This window comes from Podarcis muralis, chromosome 6 (genome assembly GCF_964188315.1).
Source record: "Podarcis muralis chromosome 6, rPodMur119.hap1.1, whole genome shotgun sequence".
NCBI classification, from domain to species: Eukaryota; Metazoa; Chordata; class Lepidosauria; order Squamata; family Lacertidae; genus Podarcis; species Podarcis muralis.
In genome coordinates, this window is record NC_135660.1 from 35,359,696 (window position 1) to 35,384,055 (window position 24,360).

General features: G+C 45.8%; 1 protein-coding gene across 2 annotated transcripts in view; it reads left to right on the plus strand.

The window, feature by feature from the left end:
- The window catches only part of CROCC2 (ciliary rootlet coiled-coil, rootletin family member 2), an 87,853-nt gene that overhangs the window by 13,007 nt on the left and 50,486 nt on the right, over positions 1 to 24,360 (plus strand). For both annotated transcript variants that reach the window (XM_028730975.2, XM_028730976.2), the window contains 13 exons: positions 2,722 to 2,805; positions 3,914 to 4,020; positions 4,902 to 5,061; positions 8,383 to 8,489; positions 9,796 to 9,993; positions 12,025 to 12,121; positions 12,323 to 12,412; positions 13,010 to 13,225; positions 13,949 to 14,148; positions 15,592 to 15,774; positions 16,154 to 16,298; positions 18,917 to 19,063; positions 22,486 to 22,716. In XM_028730975.2, the coding sequence (XP_028586808.2) occupies positions 2,722 to 2,805; positions 3,914 to 4,020; positions 4,902 to 5,061; positions 8,383 to 8,489; positions 9,796 to 9,993; positions 12,025 to 12,121; positions 12,323 to 12,412; positions 13,010 to 13,225; positions 13,949 to 14,148; positions 15,592 to 15,774; positions 16,154 to 16,298; positions 18,917 to 19,063; positions 22,486 to 22,716 (1,965 nt within the window). The remainder of the gene's footprint in view (positions 1 to 2,721; positions 2,806 to 3,913; positions 4,021 to 4,901; positions 5,062 to 8,382; positions 8,490 to 9,795; positions 9,994 to 12,024; positions 12,122 to 12,322; positions 12,413 to 13,009; positions 13,226 to 13,948; positions 14,149 to 15,591; positions 15,775 to 16,153; positions 16,299 to 18,916; positions 19,064 to 22,485; positions 22,717 to 24,360) is intronic.

The window sequence follows — 24,360 nt, forward strand, 5'->3', positions numbered from 1 at the left end:
AGCATCTTAGGTTCTTAAGAAGTCCTTCCCTTGATTTGTCCAAAGCTCTGGGGAGGAGCTTTGGGTCTTTTTTAAACAGGGGTGCAGGCAGAGTTCCAGGTCCCTCTATTCAGCCCTTAAGACTCTTCCAAGGCCACACACTTTCTATCCAAACTATACTCCTCACTGGCTCTGCTGCACGCCCTTCTGGAGTGCTTTTACTTAACAGGCGTGTGGCCTCTTGCTTGTCTGGACTGAGGTCAGAGAGGGTGGGGGCAGGAGGAGGAAACATCTGCATATGTATGACAAGAATGCAGACCACTGTAAAAAGGTAAGAGTCACATCTGTTGCTCCACTCATTTTGTGTCTGGCCACACCCATTTTTGCATACCTACCACTGCCATGTGGCCCCAGAAGGTCTATCTCAAGGGGATGCAACCCTCGTACTCTAAAAAGTCCCTACCCCTGGTCTAAAGCTCCTTGGTTTTGATAATCAGGCAGACATATTGCCTTCCTACCCCCCAAGATGGTGCAGCTGGAATAGCCTTCTTTCTTTGGGCCCCTCTCTCCTCCTCATCCCTAGCTGCTTTGGCAACCACAGTCATTCCTTGCTTCTGGTTAGCAGCCATGCTTGCAGCCCTATTCAGGTGTTCACACAAGCTAGCCTCTTTCCCAGTGTCCCTGCCAACCTTGGTTTCCCTCACCTGCGCTAGGTGCCTGTTGACAGCTTGCAGAGAGTGCATTTATTCATGGTATCTGTTTTAATGCTACCCTTCCCCTGACCCTTCCCCACAAGAGGAATTTACCTCAGGCTTATTTACCACAGCTTCTGTTTCCTCAGATGCTCATCCTCCATTTCCCAGCTGATACTCCTAAGAATCTGTATTCTGCTTCCTTAAAATTTACTTTAAGTACAGATGCTTCCTTCCTTGCTGACCACTGAGGTAGTTATGTATTTATTACATACAATGGCTGCTTCTCTCTGTCAGCATCGCCATTGAGCCAGTGCCACCAACTGGACTCATCCACTTCAGCCCCAACTGGGCTAGGCGAGCTGGGTAGCACTTCCAGAGACCACCTTCTGCACAGGAACTGGTCAAAGTGCTGTGGACTCACAGCTTAGAGTTGTGAGCACCGGATTCACTTCCACAAGAAGACAGTCGTCGCACAGCAGAGTATAGCAGAGCATAAACGACTCGGAGAGCAGCTCTGTAGAATATCTTCTTTATTCTATCTACAACTATAATACACAACTATATACAGAGCTAAGTGAGGTCTAAACGAAAAATGCTGAACTGCACTGAGTGTCTGCAGCTGCTCTTAGAGGCAACCTTATCTATACACATGATCTCTCTCTAACACTCAGTCTCTCTCTCTCTTTGATGTGAGGCTGAAGCGGAATAAGTAGAGAGCAGAAACCGCCTCTCCTCTCTGGAGAATCAGCAGAGAACACCCGCAGATTCTTGGATATGGGAGGGGTGAAATCTCCTCACTCTCTCAAAAAAAACCCATTCTGGTTATAGGTCTGGCCTGTCTTCACAGAGATTAAAATGGTGCCAGGAAACTCTCAAATTCTTCCTCCGTCTTTTTATATCAAGCTTCAGACAGAGAAAAGGTATTTAGTTACGAGATCCATGCTGTAAGCAGATCCCAGCTGAAGAGAAATAGGGTTTAGAACAACCACCTCTGTGGGATCCATTTTGCATGTAGACTATGGCGCAAAGAATTATACTAGATTTTGCTACCAGAACAAGCACATGGGGAGAATAGATGTTCTCCAGGTATACTGTTGCAGTGCAAGAGAAATGAACATAGAACTTCTGAGTTGGCAACAGGTAATGAAGGTACATTTCCCCCATTTAAACTTTTCTTTGTGCATGCAGTCTGAGGAGCTTGAATACATCAACTGTGTGATGCATGTTCCCTACAGTAAGTACCAGCTTCTGTCCTGGTGTAAAGTTTTATGGGTTGTGGGTTTTTTTTATAAAAAACTTGATCTTCTGGTCAACAATGCCAGTCAATGGGGGCAGAGCTTGTTACATTCTTTAACAATAACTTGCATAGGATAAAGTTTGGGGGTGGTGTTAGAATATAGATTGGCAAAGTTGATATCATGTGCACAGCTGTAGTGGAACTTAATACTGTATGTGACTGCATACTTCTGGTTCTCTTGGTCTGGCTCTTATCATAGTCAGTGTTTTATTACACTGACCAACCTCCATCAGATGTCATGGTAGTAGTCCAAGTAAGTTTTCAGAAATCTCTTTAGAATTTGTTGAAGACCTGTTAAAGTTGTTGGATAAATTGGCCTCGTGGATCAAGCTTTCATTCTTCGTACCTCTTTTATTCCTGGTAAGCAGCTCTGCCTGGGCTGCTGGTTCCTTCCTTTGTTCTCTCTTGTCTTCTCTTTTAATTCTCTTCACCTAAGGCTTGTACCCAGTGCAGTGCTAAGCAACCATCCTGTCAGCACAAGTATAGAATCATAGCATCGCAGAACTGGAAGGGACCTCAAAGTTCATCTGCTTCAACCCCCTGCAATGCAATGGGACTTTCCTCTTTTTCTCTTCCCCAACCTACACCCCTCTAAATCTATTTTGACAATCCCCCACCCCTACCCCGTAAGCCTCTGGTGCAGATTTGGGGAGGGGACACATGGGGGAAGTTCCATGGGGCAAGCATAAATCCTTGCTCTGATGTGATGGTTTCATAGCAGTCCCTTGTTTCTTCTATTCCCTGGCGCAGATGCTGCAGTACAAGAAAAGATGTGGGGAGCTGGAGCAACAACTGCTGGAGAAAACCTCCGAGTGTGAGCATCAGAAACAGATGGTGCGTATGGCTTTTCTCATGCTATAAATGATCGTGATGAAGCATGTGGCAGTCTGACTGTTAGCACTGTGGGCAATTTGTAGATCACTGTCCCCTCACGCCATGCACCTTTAATTGGAGCGAGCGCTTGGCAGACAGCCTAGCCTAATGACATACATGGTACAAGTAGTCTTTGTGTAGTTCATATCATTTAAAGACTCCCACTGGTTTTCTGAATGTCCAGTTTGGTGGTGTTTTGTGTGTGTAAAGTATGGGCCATATAGGCAACCAGTGGAGTACTTGTGTTATATGAAGGACGTTCTGGGTACAAAGCCTTTTTCACAACAGGATAATAATATTATATAAGGCTAAAGCCTGTGGGGTTTAGAGGGGATTATAATTCACAGAGGGGAACCTATGCATGACTACAATTATATGTGAGAAGCCTAAACACAGAGCGGTTCTTAAAAGGCAATTATCGCTGCGCTTTAACTAGAGATCCCTAGTGCCTCACAGTGCAATTTGAGCAGGAGAAGGTGCAGAAAGGGGCAACCAAAATGATCATGTAGTTGAAGCAACTTCGCTGCAATGAAAGGTTACCACATTTGGGGCTTTTGTAGTTCAGGGAAAAGGTGACCAGGGCAGGGGAACAAGACATGCTGGTGTGGAAAAAAGGATAGAAAGTCTTCCCATCCGCATCTAGCCTGTTGCCATCATATTCTTTCGCTTCACATTTTTTTACTACCCATGAGAAGAGTTTAGCTGAAGGAACTAGGCTCTGGAATTCTTATGACATGATAGTGTCATGTGAAGAAATACAGAGCTATGTGGGATGAATACCCCTCCCACGTCTATGAAAAAACCCTGCCCAGAACCTGTTTTATTTCTGAGGGTTTAGGAAATGGCTGTCTTTAATGCTGCCTACCTTTTCTCCCAATCACAGACCTCCCAAATCCAAATATTTATTTTTAAAAAGCAGTTTCGGGATTCTGAGAAAGTCTCCTATTGCCTTAAACAGATTCTGTGCTGTACAACATATATGTAAGGACATGCGTATTTCTATAGCTCCTGCCAGCCAATCATCCTGTGCGCTGCTTTAATATTGATGCACAATCCGTCATCTTTCTAGGCGCAGATGAGGTTAGACTCAACGGAGTCGCATTTACTCCGCTTTGAGCATGACCACAATACAGAGCTGGAGAGCACTCTCATCCACCTGGAAGAGGAGCAGCAGAGGTGAGGTTGCCATTTGCTTCAGGGGGTTTGTTTATATGGTACATTTGTATACTGGCAATACTGCTCTTCAGTGATCAGCTGATCAGTGGTTATGGTAGCCTCCTTTGAAGACACACTTTCATCACCAGTCAGCTGGTTGAGGCAGAGAGAACACCTTCAAAGAGTTTTGCTGCAACTGCTCAGCGCCGGCAGAGATCCCTGCTTTTGAAAGCACCATCAAGAGTTCCTTTAAGCTCCTGATAGACAGCTGTGTCCTGCCCCACATCTGATGCCACAGGATGCCAGGTGTGGGGCAGGTGGCTATGGTTTGTAGGAAATGGCCTTGCCTCACCTGGGAGCCATGCTGGGCATAATTAGACTCGTATGCTAGAGGTCCCCCACTGGTGACTATTTCTTTAAATTGTGGTCATGGTATTTTATCCATAGGAATGGTATAAATTAATGTTCCATTTGAAGTGTACAACTGTATGTCATTGAACTTTCATTTGATGGTAGCAGCATCCCTGGATCTATTACTGCAAATCATGAACAATATTTTAGGTGTGTCAGATCCATATTCCATTCCTTTTATCCTAAGCTGGGGTGGGGAACCTCCAGCTCACTGGGCTTCCCCATTCGCCCATGAGGCCATCATGGGCAACCTTTACCTCCCTGCCCTATGCCTGATGTCATACAAATAAGGGCAGGTCTTGTCCCAAAGGGTGGGGCTTGCTCAAAACCCACCATTTTTTTTAATTATTTAGTACAAAGCCTTTGTTGTGACTAATGTGGTTTGATATACATAAAGACATAGAGGAATTCTTGGATTCAAAAGAACTAGTGTGCCATATTGTGATTGTGGAGGAAAACACTGTCCTTGGCTTTCTAATTTTTTGTCTTAGGAGCACCAGTCTTTCCCAGATGAATACTCTTCTTCGGGAACAGCTGGACCAGATGAACTCCTCAAAACAAAGACTAGCAGGGGAGTTGGAGAGGGCAACCGCTGAAGTGCACAGGCTGAGGAGTGAACAGAAGGAGTCCCAGTGGCACAAGGGCAGGGAGGTACAACATATCCTATTGGTTGCTTTTTGAAATGCCAGGCAACATAATGATTAGAAATCCATTTTCTTCATGTTGCACCATTGTACTATACACCTGTAGCAGATTTGGCACTGGGAGTTTTTTTGTACCAATTCTTTGCTCAACTCAGCATCTTGTTGGGTTGGCTGTTCATAGGATCAGCACTCCTGCCAAGACCAGAAAATTCAGAGTCAACTATCGCTGTTTCATCTTCAGTACCTTCACTGGTTCAGCTCATGGTCCCTCCAGGCTGCTGTTTTATTATTTTGATATTTATTTATTTATTTAAACCCTCAAAGCGGTTTACAAAAAGATAAGAAAATCAAGAAAAATGTACAGCCCTATTTTAAAGCAGACAAAAGTTAAAATACTAAAACTGATGAAAATTACCTCCATTCTCTAAGCATCTAGGTAGGCTTGTCTAAACAGGAATGTTTTTAGCAGGCGCTAAAATTACTACACCCATGCCTTGGTTGACGAACGCCTTGCGACTCAAACGTTTTGGCTCCCGAACGCCACAAACCTGGAAGTTGGTGTTCCAGTTTGTGAATGTTCTTTGGAACCTCAAATGTCCAATGCGGCTTCTACGGCTTCCGATTGGCTGCAGGAGCTTCTGGCAGCCAATCGGAAGCCGCGCCTTGGTTTCCAAACATTTTGGAAGTCGAACAGACTTCCGGAATGGATTCCATTCGACTTCCGAGGTACAACTGTATTTCTCCAGTTCCAGTCCTTTGGGGAGTGCCATAGCCCGTATTCCCTCTTTCCTTGCAGTCCTGTTGTTGGCAGTGGGAGCTTTCCTCTGAATGCCTATATAACATGTTATGTATTGAAGGAGCAACTGATCTGGCTCAGGACTACAGTGTTGGCAAAGGGTTCAATCCCACTCTCCCACCCACCACCCACATTGTCCTGTTCAAGCCCAGCCCCCAGCCCCCGCTGTTTACCTTAAAAACAAACAATGCTATTGCTAGTTGCTTGCATAAAAATCATTTATAGTTTGGCCCCTACTCCTTCTTTGGGGGGGGGAGCTCCTTTTCCCTCTTCTCTTACTGTCCCCTCTTTTCTATCTCATAAAAAAAAACCCCAGATCGAAATAAACTCTCTAGAAAATAAATGTTGGTTGTGGACGCTGCATTTTTGAATTTATTATGCATTGTAAATCCAGCTTGGGTTTGGCAGAGTATTTGTATTTGGCAAAATGCAGAGTTCCTAGTTAGCAAAGGCAGTGTGTGTTTTGGTTCAATGAATAAGCATCTCTCCTCTCGAAGAGGACACAGGCCAACTGCTAAAGAGTTTTATCTACAAGACTGAGGGGCACCGAACATTGTACAGGGTTAGTGAATTCAGAATTGTTGTCATGTATCAACAGTTTTGCCTTGGGTTTGTTTCCGAATGCGTAGAGTACAGTTTATTGTAACAGAATTGCAACAACAGAATTGTTGCCACACTGTTCACTATCTGGAATCTGCCCCAGCCATTGCTTTCAGGGATATGCGTGGGTCCATCGGTGAAGCCAGTCTGCTGGTCCCACCAATAGGCCCATGCTGGCTTGATGTCACCTTGCTCTGTCCTTCTGCATCCTCATCCAGATAAGCTGCAGCACACAGCTCATGCTCAGTATAGCTGACTAAACAAAACCTTATGCCTTAGCATTACTGCAAACACAAATAGCACCATTTCCTAATCCTTCTCTCTTATGCCAGCACCTTTGTGGTTTCCCTTTTCTTTGCCATCCTCCCTTGTTTGGCTCTTACTTAGGTTAATGGCGCTGAAACTCCAGCACAGGAACAAATCCAGAATTCTTTCTTCCACCTGAAATTTCATGATATCTCCTATGCTGCTAGAAGGTTAATGCCACATCACTACACTGATGTTCCTGGCCACCAGAAAAAATGGGGAGTGTTCCAACACTCACAGTAAAACCCTCTTGGCCAAGTTGTCCTTGACTCTGCTGCTTCAAAAATAAATTATTCCCAATCTTCATAATTATCTTGCTTGTAAATGCCGGCTGTAAACAAGCTGTGTACCAAAATATGTAATACTTGGCCTTCGCCCATCACTTTTCTTGTTGGGTCAACATGGACTATTAGTGTTGAAGTGAGAATTGTTACACTGGAGTCAGTTGTACTTCTTGGCTCTCTGCTCTGTTGGCATTGTTTCATTCATCTTAGCAACTTCATCCCGCTAACCTTGAATATTTTGCTACAATTCACTGATTCTCTGTCTATATATCTTTGGAGAGTCTCCCCCTCCACTGGCCTGCTTTTTGTTCTTCTAGGTTCTCCCTGAATATGACCTGTCCTGATTGAGAAGCCATTTGTCTCTCTCTGACTCTCTTTCTTTGACTGCCCCTCTCTCAGAACAAACAGAGTGATCTTGGCCATTCTGATTCCATAACGGGCTGTTGGCATTTTTAACTCAGTGACACTTCTATCATGTCATATTTGCCACTGCTTTAGTATTTCCATACCCTATTATCCAGATGTAGTAGTGCTCTAGTTAAAATTGCTGTTGGATTACCCTTCTATGGAGCGGAGACCACCAAGGCATTGCTGGAGCTCTTCCAGTATTATGAAAGAGCTCCTCTGTGAGAAGGAGTCTGGATCCAATAGGAAACCTTGAAAACTCCAGTTCTAAACAGCAAAGCCTTTGGTGGTGTTATTTATTTATTTATTTGGACTGCAGAACAATAATCTGTATGTATAGATTTCTTTTACAAGCACTGAGACATACTCATGTGTGCAGCAAAATATTAGCTCATATATACGTTGGCCAAGTTCTGAGCTCAGAGCTCTTATTTGCTCAGCCAGAGTTGATGCCAGCCTCACTACAACCTTGGAGAGGAAGCATTTCGTCGAGTTCCTGGTTTGCATTTTAACAGTTTTGTTGTGTGTTTCGGGGATGACGCAGCAGTATCCCTGCCTGGCTTGAAAGTACTGTTTATTAGAAACTGAAGGTTAGTTGCAAGTTATTTATTTAACATTTTCTGCCTTACTTTTCCAAACGTCCATCGCAGCTTGCAAAAGAAGAAGTGCCAGGAAAGCAATCTAGTGAGTTGTAGGTAAATTTAAATTGTATCTTCTGTAACCCTTCTACTTGCCTGCAGCAGGGGCAAAAACATTCTGTTTCCCATGCCTTACTCATATAGGACCTTGAACAGATTTTGGAAGATGGTTTAGTGTAGCGAGTAATACAAATGGGGGTCGGAGGGAGGTAACTTTCTGCAGCTCTCAGTTAATAAAATGTTGAAGTGCTGGGACTGGTGACATGTCCGTATCCTGTTCTCTCCGTCATCCTTTGCAGAGTTACAGTTCCTATTTAAGCAGCGAGCACAGTGGGATCCTGCTGCTGTGGCGTCAAGCCGCCACACTCCGTGGCAACTTTGCAGAGCTCCGCACAACCATGGAGAGGTGGGTTCTCCCTCAATGTAGCAGCACTGCTACAAGAGGGACCCTGAGGGCTCTCTAGAAAATGCCTGAAAGATTTGCCTGTGCTGTTGATGCCCTCGTAGGGGGACCTTGTTGTTTAAAAATATTGAGTGTCATCAGCTCCAAAAATGCCAATGCGAAGCATTTGGGGAGGGGCAAAATATACCCCAGTTGCTGGAAACCATAGCAGAGTATTGCGTGGACAGGCGGAGCCCCCCAAACCCCAGGTGACCCCCACATGGAATAATGACTCAAGACAATGTGCTATGAGATTAAAACTGGCCACAACTTTATTAAGTTTCAGGCTCAGGCATTGGGCGTTTATCCTTCCCAGTCCCCAGCCGGGGAACTGGGAGACTTCAGGGTTATCCAGAATGTGTGGGGCTTGGGCTGGCTCTGGAGGACATATGTTCAAGCAGAGAGCCCGTCCCCCATTTCGCTGCAATTGGAGGGGAGAGCAATGACAACCTCTCGGCGTATGGCCAATGCCTCCCCTCAAGAACCCTTTAACAGGGAACCCTGGTATCACTGCCGCAAGGGGGGCGTGGGTCACCACTTCATGCCCCCCCCTCCATTTAGGAAGATAGACTAAAGGATTTCGCCCAAGGCCTGAAACTGCCAAAGTTGTGACATTTTGCTACGGGAAAGGCAAAACCTGCCAATGCAGGGAAATTCCTTTCCGGCCCTTCAACAGGGACCCTGACGTAGTAGTGCCTGCATACCTGTGGAGAAGAGGTTAACCGGCAAAGAAGACTTAACTGAGGGAAGGGAGGGTGGGAGAAGCTCTGGAGCCGACTGACTGCCGCTTCGCAGGTAAGATTCACCTTCTGTTGTGTGGGCAGGACCGTCCCTCCCCTTACCTGGCCATTCCCCTGGCAACACCTCCCCAGGAGGGATTGGGCGATTGGCTGAGGTAGGCAGAGACCTCCAGGTATCCAGCCTGGAGAGGATGAAGTCAGCCCGAACTACCAGGAGTCGCACTGGGATCCGGGGGGCTGCGCGCGACCACACAAAAGGTGCCCCCATTTTATGTGGGAGCGGTCATTGTGCCTGGGTTCTCCTTGTGGGTTTCCTGCAGGCACCTGATTGGCTACAGCAAGAACAGGATGCTGACCTGATCCAACAGGTTCACTTACGTTATTATATCTGAAAACCATGACCCTATGGCCTAACCCTAAATAGAACCCATCCCAGCTTTCAACTGGAACTTCTGGCTCTCAGCTGGCCTTGCCAGAGACAAAATGTGTGAATGCTGAATGAGAAAAGATTTTTACTCCCTCATTACCAGAGGTCTCACTGAGGCAGGGACTGACATGGCAAGAGCGGCCCGCCGCCTCCAGACCGCCTGCCTCAACTTGGATTCCAACCTGCGCCTCTCAGAAAGCAGCTCCACCTGTTTGCTGGAGAAGCAGCTTCGGGAGAAAGTCCGGGAGATGATCCAGCTGCAGAGCCAGTGGGATGGAGAGAAAGCTGAATTGAACTCCAGGTTAGAAGAGCATTCGCAGGTGCCTCTGGTCTTCGGGGCACACACTTTTAAAGTGGGGTAAAAGTTTGCCCATTGTTATATCCAGCGCGGGTGGTGCTGTGGTGTAAACCACTGAGCCTTGGGCTTGCCAATCGGAAGGTCAGCGGTTCGAATCCCCACGACTCGGTGAGCTCTCATTGTTCGGTCCCAGCTCCTGCCAACCTAGCAGTTTGAAAGCACGTCAAAGTGCAAGTAGATCAATAGGTACCGCTCCGGCGGGAAGGTAAATGGTGTTTCCGTGCACTGCTCTGGTTTCGCTAGAAGCGGCTTAGTCATGCTGGCCACATGACCCAGAAGCTGTACGCTGGCTCCCTCGGCCAATAAAGTGAGATGAGTGCCGCAACCCCAGAGTCGTTCGCGACTGGACTTAACTGTCAGGAGTCCTTTACCTTTACATCCAGCAGAATCAACCCACTGATTGCAATGGGCTTGTTAGTCAAGTCAAGTCAAGTCAATGGATTTCATTGGGTCCACCCTGAGTATGACCTGACACAGCCCATTTCTCTGGGTCTGTGAATCATGGCACAATAATGTGTTGTTGTTATTGCTGTTGTCATTGCATTTATATGCCACCTTTCCTCCCAAAACTTCAAGGTGGCGTACACACTTTTCTCCCTCTCCATTTTATCCTGACAACAACCACCCTGTGAAGTAGGATAGGCTGAGAGACGATGACTAGCCCAAGGCTGTCCAGTGCTCTTCATGGCTGAGTGGGGATTTGCACTTCCTTCACACAGCACATAGTTAAACTATGGAACTTGTGATGGCCACCAACTTTAAAAGAGGAATGGACAAATTAATGGAGGACAAGGCTATTAACAGCTACTAAATCATGATGGCTATGTTCTGCCTCCACTGTCAGTTGCTGGGAATCGCAGGTGGGCAGAGTGCTATTGCATTCCTGTCCTACTTACGGGCTTCACATGGGCAACTGGTTGGCCACTGTGAGAACAGGATGCTGGACTAGATGTGCCATTGGTCTGATCCAGCAGGGCTCCTCTTATATTCTTAGTCCCTCAGGTCCTAATCCAACACTCTAACCACTACACCACACTGGCTCTCTTAGAATGGAAGGCAATTTTAATGGAGGGGGCACTCTCTGTGATGTCTATGGATACCCAGTTTTTGCTTCTGGTAACCCAGAGGTGGCATTGGGACAAAACAAAGAAACATATTTGCATGTCACAATCTCAACTGTGATCAGTGACTAGGGCACTGAAACAAAAGGAAGAGCTGGCAGCCAGGTCAGGAGAGCCATTGATGCAAGCTGGCATGATGGTGCCCAAGTTGAATAGCAAGGAGTACCTTGAGCCAGCATCCCCTGCAAGGTGGGTTCCTTGGAGATAGCAGCCCCCGAGCTGGAGTCTTGAAGGACTAGCACTCTCAGGAACAAAGGCTTCACACTTCCCAGTGCTCAGTTGCCAGTGCAACCAACACCACTGGCAAGAAGTAACAGAGAGGCAATGGAGTGCTTGGTTCTAGCCCAGAGGACTACTCTTTGAGGCTCTCTGCTCCTTGGGGAGTGGGGCAGAGCCTGTAAGGAGTAGCCTGGTCCAGAGAGGATGTAAAGGCAAACTGGGACCTAGGAACTATTGGAAAAAGTTGTCTGCTCTCTGGGATATCTGGGGGGTACTATAGGACTGTAAATCTGACAGCTCTTGTTCTCCATTGGTTCTTGATCTTGAATTGGGACCACGCCATCTGGATTCTTATTGACTGTTCTCTCCATCAACCCAAGACCTCTTGCTGAATCTGCTTTCTCCCAGTCCTTGTGTGGACTTGTCCTGGACAGTACATAGTGGGAAGGGAAGCCTTTCTGAAGCTACTTTCAGCTCTTAAAAATTGTTGTCAGCCTCTGACCATGTATCCTTTTAATGTGGTGTGTGAATTGGTGGCTTAATGATCCCAAGAGTATGAAGAATTGAGTATTTTGAGGTTGTATGTTTTCACTCCTGATCAATCTGCCACCTATGACTGGTTTGTGTCTTACAGGATTGCAGAGTTGACCACGTTAGGAGATAAACTTAAAGAACAGAATGCAAAGAAAGAGAAGACCATCTCTGCCCTAAAAATGGACATTCAGAAATTGGTATACGTACCCACAAACCCCCCCTTTCTGTCACTCTCTCAGGCAAACACACATAGCCTTACCGACATATACACCCTCACAAAAATGCACGGCCTAATACATACACACTGGCTTGCACTGCCACACACACCTGCCTTCTCATACTTTCTGTGCCCTTTCCCCATGTCCATTTCTGAGAAACTGCTTGTCTTTGAACACTAGGAGGCCATTAAGACTGGAGATCTAGAAGAGGTGAAGGACCTGAAAGAAGAAATTGAATATTTGCAACATAGCTTGAACAGCATCACAAAGGTGTGCGAAACTTTTACCTACCCTGTAATCAAGTTAAATTGTTAGATATTCATTCACAAGACGACTCTGACTCACTCTGTGTAATTTGATGGTAGACATCTAACTTGAGTAGAAATTGATGCTTGATTCACTAGGAAGTTCTTACACAAGCCCAGCTGAAAGCCCAGCGCTATAGTGAGAGAGAAACCTGTAGACCACCACCTGCTTTCTCTCTCACCACCACTATTTGTTGGTGGTACTCACCATCCTCCATTGGGCTTCTGGACATGCATCAGTGGTGGGCAGTCTGCAGCCATTTTGAACTCAAGCTAAGTTTGTTCTCCATCGTTGGTGGCTGCCATCAGTGTTAACTTACCCAAAATGTAAAGTCTCTTGTCCATAGACACACACTTCTAGCCCGATCCAGACCCAGTAAATCTCATAGACCTGTGTTGGAATCTGCCAGGCCTCTTTAGCCGTCTCTTCTTACAACCATAGTCTCACAGAGTTAGGATGGGGGATGCGGGGAACCCACTTAGTTCAACCCCAGTCTCATTGCAGTATAATAACTTGTGATGGATTTGACTGGCATTCACTTCCTCTCAACTCTCCTCCTAGCTGGCTTTGTCTGAATCCAAGAGCACAGGACTCGGTTCCTTGGAAAGCACAAGAACCTCGTCAGAGGAAGACACCCTATGGCAGACCTCCCCTCTGCGCTCCAGCTCTCCCCACCGCCGGCGGGTATCACCATCCCGGGCACACCCTTCATCACTTCAGAATGCAGCACTGCAAGCAGTTCGTGCTGCTATCCAGAAATCACAGCAGCATGAGCAGGTTTGGATATCCTGAGTTTGCGGTTATAAATCTGAGAGAGAGAGTACAGTGATACAGTCATCTATTGCTTCCACCTTACAGTTATTTCAAAATATGTATAAAATTCTAAATTTCACAGAGTATTGAAACCAGGAGGTGCTGCAACAATGGCCTCCCAGCTGCAGCGTCACAGCTGCTGCTTACTGGGAGGGGCGAGACAGTGAGGTTGGTGCTGTGCAGGTGCACCAAATCTGGCACTTTTGCTGCTTCACCCACACTGCCCTGACCTTGCTGGATTTCACCAAGAGAAATTGGCGGCTCTTTCCACCACCCCCTGGAGCTCTTAGTGCACCTGCTGCCACAGGAACCCCGCCCCCCCCCTCACATCCTGGCCTTTGTCAGGGGAACAGCTGCAACACCCTTTTGCACTGGCTCTTAGTGTCCATATCCCTCGTGCATGCAGGCAGCATAGCCAAATGATGGAGCTCAGGAAGCCAGCTTTCAGAGATACGAATGCAATGCCTCTTCTGCACATTTTGGGTTTACCCAAACCACAGATTTCTGTATTTATTTACAAAATCTGGCTTCCCTGGCTATAGAGACTCAGCTCCTCAGCGTCATTGAAGGTGTTGATCACCGCACTTGCCCACCTGTTAAATGGGGTACCCCCCACCCCTGTGCATATTGTGTTGTATGATGTGGAAGAGGCTTCCTGCTTGCTCCCTCTCTTTTTTTTATGAACAGGAGTTGCGTGTGCAGCTGGAGTCTTGCCAGGATGCCCTGGGAACTGTCAAGAAGCAGCTCGCTGACTGCCAGCAGGAAGCGCAGGCAGCAAAACAGCGGCTGCAGGAAGAGAGGCAGGAATGTGAAGAGCTGACCCGGTCACTGGAGGATTGCAGGAGGGAACTGCAACGCTGGAAAGCCTCAGTGGAGGTGCTCGGAAGGTGAAAGAGGGAGCCTTCAGATCTGTTAATGCTTTTGAGTGACATGGCTCTGACTCAGTCCTTCAGGTGGTTAAGTAGATTGTGACCTTCAAATAAGCGTCTCAGAAAGGAAGCCATCGCCCTCTGTAGTGATGCGTCAGTGATTGGAAACTCCCTATGCCACGCATCCCTTCACATCTGAGGACGGTCCACAGCTCAGAGATAAGAGCATATGTGTTGCATTTAGCCCTTGGCATCTCCAGGCATGGCTGGGAAAGACTCCTAGAAAGCCACTGCCAGTCAGCGTAGACCAGCCTCTGCCAACCTTGTCCCCTCCAGATGTTTTGAATAGCAACTCCCATCAGCACCAGCCAGCACATCTGGAGGTGCCACAATGGCAAAAGCTGGTGTGTGTAGATTATACTGAACTAAATAGGCCAGCTGTTGAGGCCTCCTGTGCTTACCTAAGGGCAGCACATTCATGATACAGTTTGACTTGGGTTGGTGGGTGGATGAGGAATATTGTACAACTCACTTTTCCATAGTAACAAAAAGGGGTCTCTTGTGTTGATGATGTGATTTCACACCTCTGCACCCATTTCTGTTGCGGTCGTCAGCCAAAGAGATGTAAAGTGATTCTTAAAGTGATGATGAAACAACATGCATCAGCATTCGTTGCTGCCAAAGGTTATCAAATGCCTCTCCCCGCTAGCCCCAACAGTATTACAGTGGTGTTATTTATCTTGGACGCATATGAAAGGGTATCTGCGAAATTAATTTGTCCTAGGAAGGTCATTGGGTAGCATAGAGTGGCACCTGCTCTATTGTTCCTTGTTGGGGATTTAAAAGAAGAACTTTTGCTGCATTTTGACAGGTTCCCCCTCCTTGCCCCTGCTTAAATTATTTGAAGGATTCACTAAATCAGCCTTCCCCTACCTGGTGCCCTTTGGATATTTTTGGACTACAACTGGTTGGGGAAAGCTGCACTAAGTTGTATGAGAAGTGTACAAATACAGTGGATGGATAGATGGACAGATGGAAAGGCAGGCAGACAGGTAGGTTGATAGAGGCATTTTTGCTGCAGATACATTTCATGTTACAGCATATTTGAGTCTGGATTGCAGCATTTGATACTCCTGGCTTTTGGCAGAGGGTCTGAATAGATGGCTTTTAGTTGCTTTGCACTATGTTTCTATGATTTTGTCCCCTGCTGCTAGAAATCTTTTTTTTTTTCTGTTCAAGGCCTTTGGTGGGGCAGGATTAATTGCCTTCCTCCTGCCTGCCCCTTCTCTGCAAGAAAGTAAGCCCACCCACTTGCAAAAGAGAAGTGGTGATTGGTCACTAAAATCTTGTGGAGGAAGCAGAGCATGTATTTCTACCCCAAGGCAAACTGGGGCCTGTTTTCAGGGTGCATTATCTTGACCCCCAGGTTGCTCATATTTTGTCTGTTTTTTCACTCCCCAGAGAGAAGGAGGCCGCAGAAATGGCAGTGGAAAGCCTGAATCAGCAGCTCGATTCCTCCCATCTGGAGGTGGAGCGGCTGAAGACTATGAATGGAGAGCTGCAGAGACAGCGAAAACTCCTGGAAGAACAGAAGGAGGATGTCATTAAGGAAAGGGAGAGAACGAAGAAGGAGCTGGAGCGGGGGTGAGGTGCTGCAGTTGTGTCCCTAGTGCTTTGATGCACAAGGCAATCCTTCTCTCTGTGCTGGTCTTCAAAGACTTTTCCAGATTCTCACACTTGGGCAGATAGATAGCCTTTGCTAATAATGTTGGCCGCAGTTGGTGTGAATTATCAGTGCTGCAAGTCATGATAGCTGTATTCTGCCTCAGAAGTAGTGAGCCTCTGCATGCCAGTTGTCGGGGAACAAGAAGGATGTGGTCATGAAAGATAGCTGTAATAATGGAAATAAAAAATTGAACGCCAATGACATTAATTGGCATCCCTAGCTGTATCGACACAATGAGTTAAGCGTAATCTGGCTTGGTTGGTGCAAGGCATAGTTAGACCTTTTCTTCTTCCTCAGGCAAAGATCCCTGGAGCAGCTTGAGGAAAGGATGTCTGCCCTGAAGAAAGAGCTGGTGACAGTCAAGGAGACTTTGAACCAAGCCATGCTGGAGAAGGATATGCTAGAGAGTGCGAAGGAAGGCTTGAGCGGAGCACTTTCCAAAGTAAGGGTGGCCAGTAGGCACATTCCATATGCCAAATAACTCTCCTCCTGCCAGATGGGTGGGGTACAAATAATAACTAATTATTATTATTATTATTATTATTATTATTATTATTATTATTATTATTGCCCTAACTGAGGATATTGTCCTCCCCTTTATGTTTCTAACTATTGCTGACATGGCCCCCAACACCCCAGCATCTATTTACTTTTCCTGGAAAACAAAATCTTGAGTTTTCTATATGTGAAGTAATTACATATGGCATTGTAAAAGCTATAAAAGGATTTTATCACACATAGTCTTGTGTAGTCAGATGGGAAAGGAAGCCAATTAAAGAAAAGAGGTGACAGCCTTAAGAACAAAGTATGGGATTGTCCAAAGTCAAGGATAGGAACAGGCAGCGGCTAAGTCCAGAGGTTGTGCAAAAGCAGGACTCGACTGGCAGCAAGTACAGAGACTTGGGAGGCAAAGGTACAAAGCACAAGTTGTAAAACATTTACTGTTTGTGTATATTTCTTGTTTAGCCACCTTGAACTTTTCAGGAAAGGTGTTTTTAATCATCGTTAATTCAGTTTATTAGCCACCCCATAATAAGAGTTACCTGGGCAACAGGCAAAGTAATAATAACAGCAGCTTAGTGCAACTGGTAGCCTGTCGCTGTCCACTTCTAGTACCAGGGAGTCTGGAGGGAGAGGCTAGTATTGTCCCACCAGGCTAAGGCCATAGATCTGTAATGGTTGGGTTCCAAGGTTTTATGGAAAAGCCCTTGCCAAAAGTCTCAGGAGCTTGGTTTATTGCAAAGCCATGCCAGGCAGAAAGGCACAGTGCCCTTTTACTCTGGAAAATGTCACCGAATATTTGCTTTCCGCGTGGGCTTCTATTAGTGCCTGGTATGGAGGAAGGGGAAAGAGAATGAATGTAAAATCATAGCTGTTGTATCTTGATAGCCAGTGCTGACATTTGACTGTGAATCCCAGAGACTTAGCCAGGAGGGCAGCATTACTGAGTCTGAGACAGTCCAGCGCTCTAGAAGAACCAGATTTCATTCCTGACAGCTTCGGTCCCTAATGTTTTAAGGGGAAAGCAGAACTGTGGGTGAGGTGCCATTGCATGCCATCACATCATCAGGACTTGATATTTGAAAACAGTAAACTGTGTGCTAAGTTTAATCTCTTTTCTTGGAAATAATGTGCCTGCCAAGGCCATGGTCCAATAAAGTGTTAGGGCAGGCCCTGAATGAGTAACTATTTTGGTAAAACACTCTTGTGAACACTGCCCTAGCAGCTCAGATTGGCTCTGCTGAAGTGAGTAGCAGATCTCTTTGCCACCCACACTTTGGCTAGAATGAACTTTCAGGGGGGAAACTATATTTTCCTAACATAATATTGCCTGGTTATGTAATGGACTTGATCTTAAAGAGAAAAATAGTGTTAACTTTTGTATGCACAAATGCTAAGGATTCCCTCTTCCCTTTTTTAGTTTCAGGGTGTTTTCTGTTGTTTTTTTAAAGGCACTAATTGGTATTAAATTGAATGTGGAATGGACAAATAGATCCTTTTAAAAAAGTTTGGCACAGGCCATATGCAGATACAGATACAGATATATTTAACAAAGAAAAAACCTCAAGGATAGATTTTTAAACACACACAGTAATAATAAAAAATGTTCAAACGTGGCAAAAGAGAGGAGGTCCTCAGACCACTACATAATGGATAGTGGCTATTTATTCTTTCAGGTTTGAAGTATAAGTCTCTTGGCCATAAAGGCTTAAAACATTCACTTTTGTCTTCCTGTTATTAATCCCCAAGCTGTAGTAATATAGTTTAAAAGTACCTGAACATATGCAAATATCAAATATTTTGCCCATGCAAAATTTACATGGACAGCAACTTCAGACCAAAAATAATATATCTCACTGGACATGCCCACATCATATGCCTCAACAAGGCCCTTTTAGCATTACGCTTCCAGCATCTATCTGGATTGGACCATGTCTTCCTGTACAAATGTTGTGGAGTCTAGTATTCATGCAACTTTTGGGGGGGGGGCAGGCTCAGGCTCAATTTCAAATCTAGAGAAACTTTCAGGACAGACTCTAAAGCAGTTTTCCATTGTTTAGGTTTTATAGCACATTCTAATTACCTATTCCACAACTCTCCCAAGTTCCTAAAATCTACTTTATAAAGGTCCAATAAGCACTTATAAGCAGCATTCATGGATTTAGCTTTCTGAGAAGATCCAATAATTTGATCTAACCATTTAGGAGATTCTGAAGCACCCAAGCCACACAGTCCACAAATAGACACCAACTGATGTAATTGAAGATGCTGCCATTCAGCACTCAGTAAATGATATTTAAACAGCAATATAGAAGACGACAACCAAAATGCCGTCCAGCTGATTTAATGTATAAATTACACAATTGACCCATTTCTTCCACGGAAAAAGCTGCCTATGTATCGTCAAATCTGGATTACCCCATAAAGTTAATTAGGCATGAGTTTATGGATCTCTGTTCCCTAAAGCATAGCTTCTCATCTGAGGCACCATTGCTATGCCTTGAAGGGGAAGCAGCCTGGAGTTGGAGGTGAAATTCAGTATCTCAATTTCCTCCTCAGGTTAAAGCCACCAATGCTAACCTTGAGCTCTCCATACACAAGATGAAATCGGAAGAAGCTGTGCTGAGAGACTCGTTAGCCAAGATGGGTGCTTTGAACGAAGGGCTGGCTCATGACAAAGTCAGCCTCAACCGCATAATTCTACAGGTAACAAAGACAGCCAGGATGTAGCAGAGGGTGTAGCTGAGTGTAGCCGCTGCTTATGTGAGCATGTAGGCACAGATGGCCCTACCATTGGGCAAGTGGAGTCAACTACCTCTGGCAGAGGATTTGAGCCAGCTTTAATTGTGGTGGAGGGTGAGATAACAGATTGTACCCCTGGTATAACAGTCACCTTAAGGGCTACAAACAGCATGCTGCAAATGATTTAGCAGAGCCCAAGATTTAAAATTATCACTTCTAGTTGTGTTTGGAAGATGGTAGGAAACTGCTGTGAACCTTCGAGTAGTGCTGTCTCTGCCTCATGACAGAATGAGACTTAAACTAAAGGAGAATATAACTGAATCTCTCATTAGTTTAAAATGTTAAAAACAGCTGTCTACAGGGTGTGGGGAGGAGTAGGGAACTTGAATTGGGACTTGGTTGCTGGGAGAGGGTCTGTTACCCTCTCACCCCCATTCACAATGCCAACAGACCTGTGAAAACTTTCTGAAGCTATTGTTTATCCTGTTAGTATAGCATTTTTGTATGATACTGTACATTTTCCCTAATAGGGCAAACAGCAACTGGGGAAGGGGGTGATCATCAGGAAAACAGTGTATGTGTTGGAGAGAGCTAATTCTCTCCTCCCTTAGTACCAGGGTCCCAGTCCAACACACACACCACCATTGCTTTCTACAAAAGTGTAAAAATATGGAAGATCCAATAATGGACTTCTGTTGTCTCGTCTCCTTTGGCCCTGTCAGATGCAAATTCAAAAACAAAATACAACTGCCCTGAGTCCTAGTCTAAGCTTTTTTTTATCCTAAAACTGTGGTAGCCATATCTTGGAAGAGCATGCCCTGAATCCCGGTTTGCCTGTCAGTCCCTGAGTGTCCCTTGCTCAGAGCAAACAAAGCTCTCCTCAGTGGTTTTGCTGGCTGCCAAAATGCACACTTTCCTGTCAGCCTCTTTAAACCCATGGTGTGCCAGAAAGCTTTCGGCCTCATGAGCACCATCATCCCTGCAGGGCTTGTAACCGCCAAGAGCTTGTAACTTGCAGTGAGGCCTAAAATGGGGGGGGGGGGACTCAAGAGTGCTCACACACTCCACAGCTTATGCCAACAGCATTTATAACTTCCGGAAGACTTCAAGCATGCTATTGCTGCCTAATGGAAGCTTGTAAGCTGCCTACAACAAGCACATGGGAAAATTCATCCAAGCGCTGCTATCGTAGCCTTCAAGACTGTGCCCTCATTGAAGCGCCTGCTCAGCTTGGGGAGAAAGTAAAGCAAAACCTTTCCTGTCACCATTGATTTGTGCAAGTGGGGGGGCGGGGGCGGGTAAGGAAGGAAAGCAAAAGAAAACCTAAGGAAAATCCAGAGTCCAGAATTACCCCAAAAGTTTCTGCACAGTTGAAACTGTGAATCAGAAACTGAGCTGGCTTAAGTGGATCTACTTTACTAGAAGGTCATTTTGATATGTCCACTGGAGTACAGTATGTGAGTGAAACCAGGCCCAAACAGAGGGAGCAGAATGAGAACTGGTGGTAGGAGGTTTGGTTCAATTTAGATGTGCTTTTAATGGGCTGAATCCAATTAATATGCATATTTTTAAAATTGTGAATAGCAACCAAAGGCACACACACACACACAAAGACACACACACAAAGACACTGCAGAGAATGGGGCGGCATCCTTCCTTCTTCGAATAGCAGCTTAGGAAGCCAATTTTCATTTGGACTACAAGTGGAGAAGGATAAACCCTTCCCGTATCTTGTGGTCTCACTGCTGTTTGCCCCTCTTTCCCTGCTGCACGACTGTCATTTAGGTTTTCTAAAATGTGTTAATTGCACTCGCACAATTTATGTCACATTTAGGCCTCATTTGCATGTCACCTCAAACAATAATTAAACTAAATTTATGGTTTAAAGGTGAATGCTGGTGCACACTGCTGAAACTGCAGGCATTTTGCTCCACTCCACTCCTTCTGTTGTTGGCACACTGCTAGGAGTATATCTGAACTCATGAGTTCTTTCCCCCAAACAAACTACAAGTAGGGGTGTTGGAAAATTCTGATGAAAACTGAAAAAGAAGCAGAAATTGATGCAGTCCACACATTTGTTTGTGGTCAGGATGGAATTCTGTCAAGTGAGTCTGATCAGTATTGGTTCGCGTTGTGTTGCTTTTCTAACTCTGCAAATGGTATGCAATGAATGACTTTTTTTTAAAAAAAGCATTGTTTTGACATTTCCTTTACATTGAAATGAATGTAAGTTCCATAAATACTTATGTAAACTTATATAACTTATGTTAAATACTGGTCAGCGAAACAAATAATTGCACTGAAAAAGAAATGGCGCTGATTCTGACAAGCACAAGCTGGAATGGCCACCACTGCTTTCTTAATAGCTCTACCCATGAGCTGTAAGCCAAGAGCAAACATCGTTTACAATTCATGCTTTGTTTGGAGAGAAATAAGCCACAAGCCGGGGTTTGGACATAACGCTAAGCCAGACCATGGGTTAGCTCCTGTCAACGCGGCAGGAGAAGGAGGAGAGAAGAGTCATGATATCAGTGGTGTGTACGACTACACTGTGTGTTCTCCTTAAAATCAATGTTTAGTTTGAAGAGATGTGCAAAAAAGGTAAAGGTAAAGGACCCCTGACAGTTAAGTTCAGTCACAGATGACTCTGGGGTTGCGGTGCTCATCTCGCTTTAGAGGCCGCGTTTGTCCACACAGTTTTTCCAGGTCACGTGGCCAGCATGACTAAGCTGCTTCTGGCGCAACGGAACACCGAAACCAGAGCAGCGCACGGAAACACCATTTACCTTCCCGCCAGAGCGATACCTATGTATCTACTTGCACTTTTTGGCGTGCTTTCAAACTGCTAGGTTGGCAGGAGCTGGGACCGAGCAACAGGAGCTCACCCTGTTGCAGGGATTTGAACTGCCAACCTTCGGATCAGGAAGCCCAAGAGGCTCAGTGGTTTAGACCACAGCACCACCCATTTCCCAGAGATGTGCAAGCTAGACCATAATTTGGTCCTTAGAATCTCTGTGTTGGAGGGGAGAAATGGCAAAAAAGGAGCTATTGCTCTGTTTTTACACTTGAAACGTAATCAGATTTTTCCCAAGTTGGTTTTTACCACAAATGCAAAAGCAAAATAACACCCCCCACCCCAATTGACCAGAATATACATTTGAATAACAGAAGGCGCCCCTCCCATTTTATCTTCTGTGCTAATGATTGCACATTCAAATTCAACCATAAATCCAGGGGTCGTGTGTGAAAGTGCCATAAGGATGTATCCTCGTTCCCTTTCCGCCAAGGCTAGCCCACCTTTTGTTTTCCTGCTGGATCATCTTCCACCCACCCACCCCCGCCCCTTCTAGAGCCTGCAAACCCCCGTCTTTCCTCTTGTTGTGCAGCTTGAAGAGGAGAAGAGCAGGCTTTCAAATAGGAAGCGGGAGCTGGAACAAGAGCAAGCCGGTTGGCGTGAGCAGCTGGCGCACTTGGAGCAAGAACTGATGCGCACGAGGGCAGAGAAGCAGGGGCTGGAGCAGAGCTGCAAGGCCTCAGAAGAGAAGCAGGAGAGACTGGAGGGGGAAGTGGCCTCGCTCCACAGGGAGAGAATCCAGTTACAGGACCAAATAATGCAGGTATGAAACAGAGGGCAGAACACAGTACCTTTTCATTGCCTCAGGATACAGTAAGGATGTGACTAAGAGAGGACTTGGGATCATTTTTGTCTTCCTGCTTGAGTACTCTGCTGGGGAGGGGACAAATGGGACATGATAGATCACTAAGTCTTTCCTGTTGCAGCCAAACATGAGATTTGGAGTAATTTATGTGAATTACAGAAACTTGGCCCTTCGGTTGCTTTCCTGGTTGCAAAAGTTGTGGGAAGTGGGAGTGCATCACTTGGCATTCCCCACCCCACAACCCCAATGATTGCTAACATATTGGTTTGGCAGGTTTGATCTGCTGGAAATGTGGAGGTTTGATGTGTTGAAAGCATTATACAGTATTGCATTTCAGTTGCCAATTTAGCTCTGATCACAGTAGAGATATAACTTGTGCTCGAGCATTATTGTGCTTGGATCTGTTACTCCGATATAAAAAGACTTTTATAAATAAATATAAGAATATAATATGCGAAAGGTTCCAGTGAGAAACGCCACTTGTTGATTCAGATGGTTGCTCATAATAACTAGGTTGGCCCTGACACAAGAGCGCATCTTGGCGATACACTCGGCAAAGCTTCTGCAATACAGTTGATCCAAACAAACCATTTTGGGATCCCTGTCCAGCAGAACCACTGAGTTCAGAGGCTGTCCTAAGCACACTCAGCCCAAGGAGGACAGACGGCTGGTAGTTTAATTCTTTATTGACAAAGCACACACTTACGGTAGCTCCTAAGGTGCACAGAGAACACACACACACACACACACACACACACTTCTGCCGACTTCAGTAGCTGGCATCCCCTCCCCAGGCTGGTGTTCTGAGCTGGACTGGTGGAGCAACAACATAACCACACCTCCACCCGACCTTAAGGACCGGCATCTGATGGGGCGAGCACAAGCAACCTGTGACTTCTCATACACTCCTGCCCTTGCTCCAGCCCCAGTTCCTGACCTGTGTCCTTCACCCCCTCCCCTCTCTCTGTGGTGGGATGATTAAAATAAAATTTAAAAAATCAATCCTCCTGTCAGACTGGGAATATCCCCTCATTCACACAGTTTAGGATATTCCATCATTCTTCAGTAGAGTTTCTTTTCTTTCAGAAAAGTAAGCGGCTAACATATATGTCAAACAAGGCTTTAATAATAAAGAAAATAACACACTATCTGAGAGAAACTAAAACAACATCATGAGGCAAGAATGACAGTTGGCCTCTCTAACTGAACTAAACTGGACACCTGAAAGGAGGGGCCGATTCCAGAGCACAACACAAAAGCTCTGCCCACCAGATGCCAGGCATTCTACTATTCAAATAAGGCCCCCGTGTTTTTTTAACACAGTGTCCTTCTGCTCAGACTCTTCCCTCCCTCCAGCCCTGAGTGCTGCCTCACAGGAGGCACCAAACCCCATAAATCGCTGTTCCCTTCCCCTGGGGCAGCCTCTGACCCTGGGGCATCTGCCACACACTCCTCAGCACCCTGCCAGTCCCTGCCAGAGGCACAGCTCTGCCAGACTACTGCCCTTAAGAGGAGTGGTTTGTATCAGGGATGAAAAGCTGGTGGCTCTCCATACGTTGTTGGACGACTCCTCAGCCATCATCCTTGACCACTGAGTGGAGG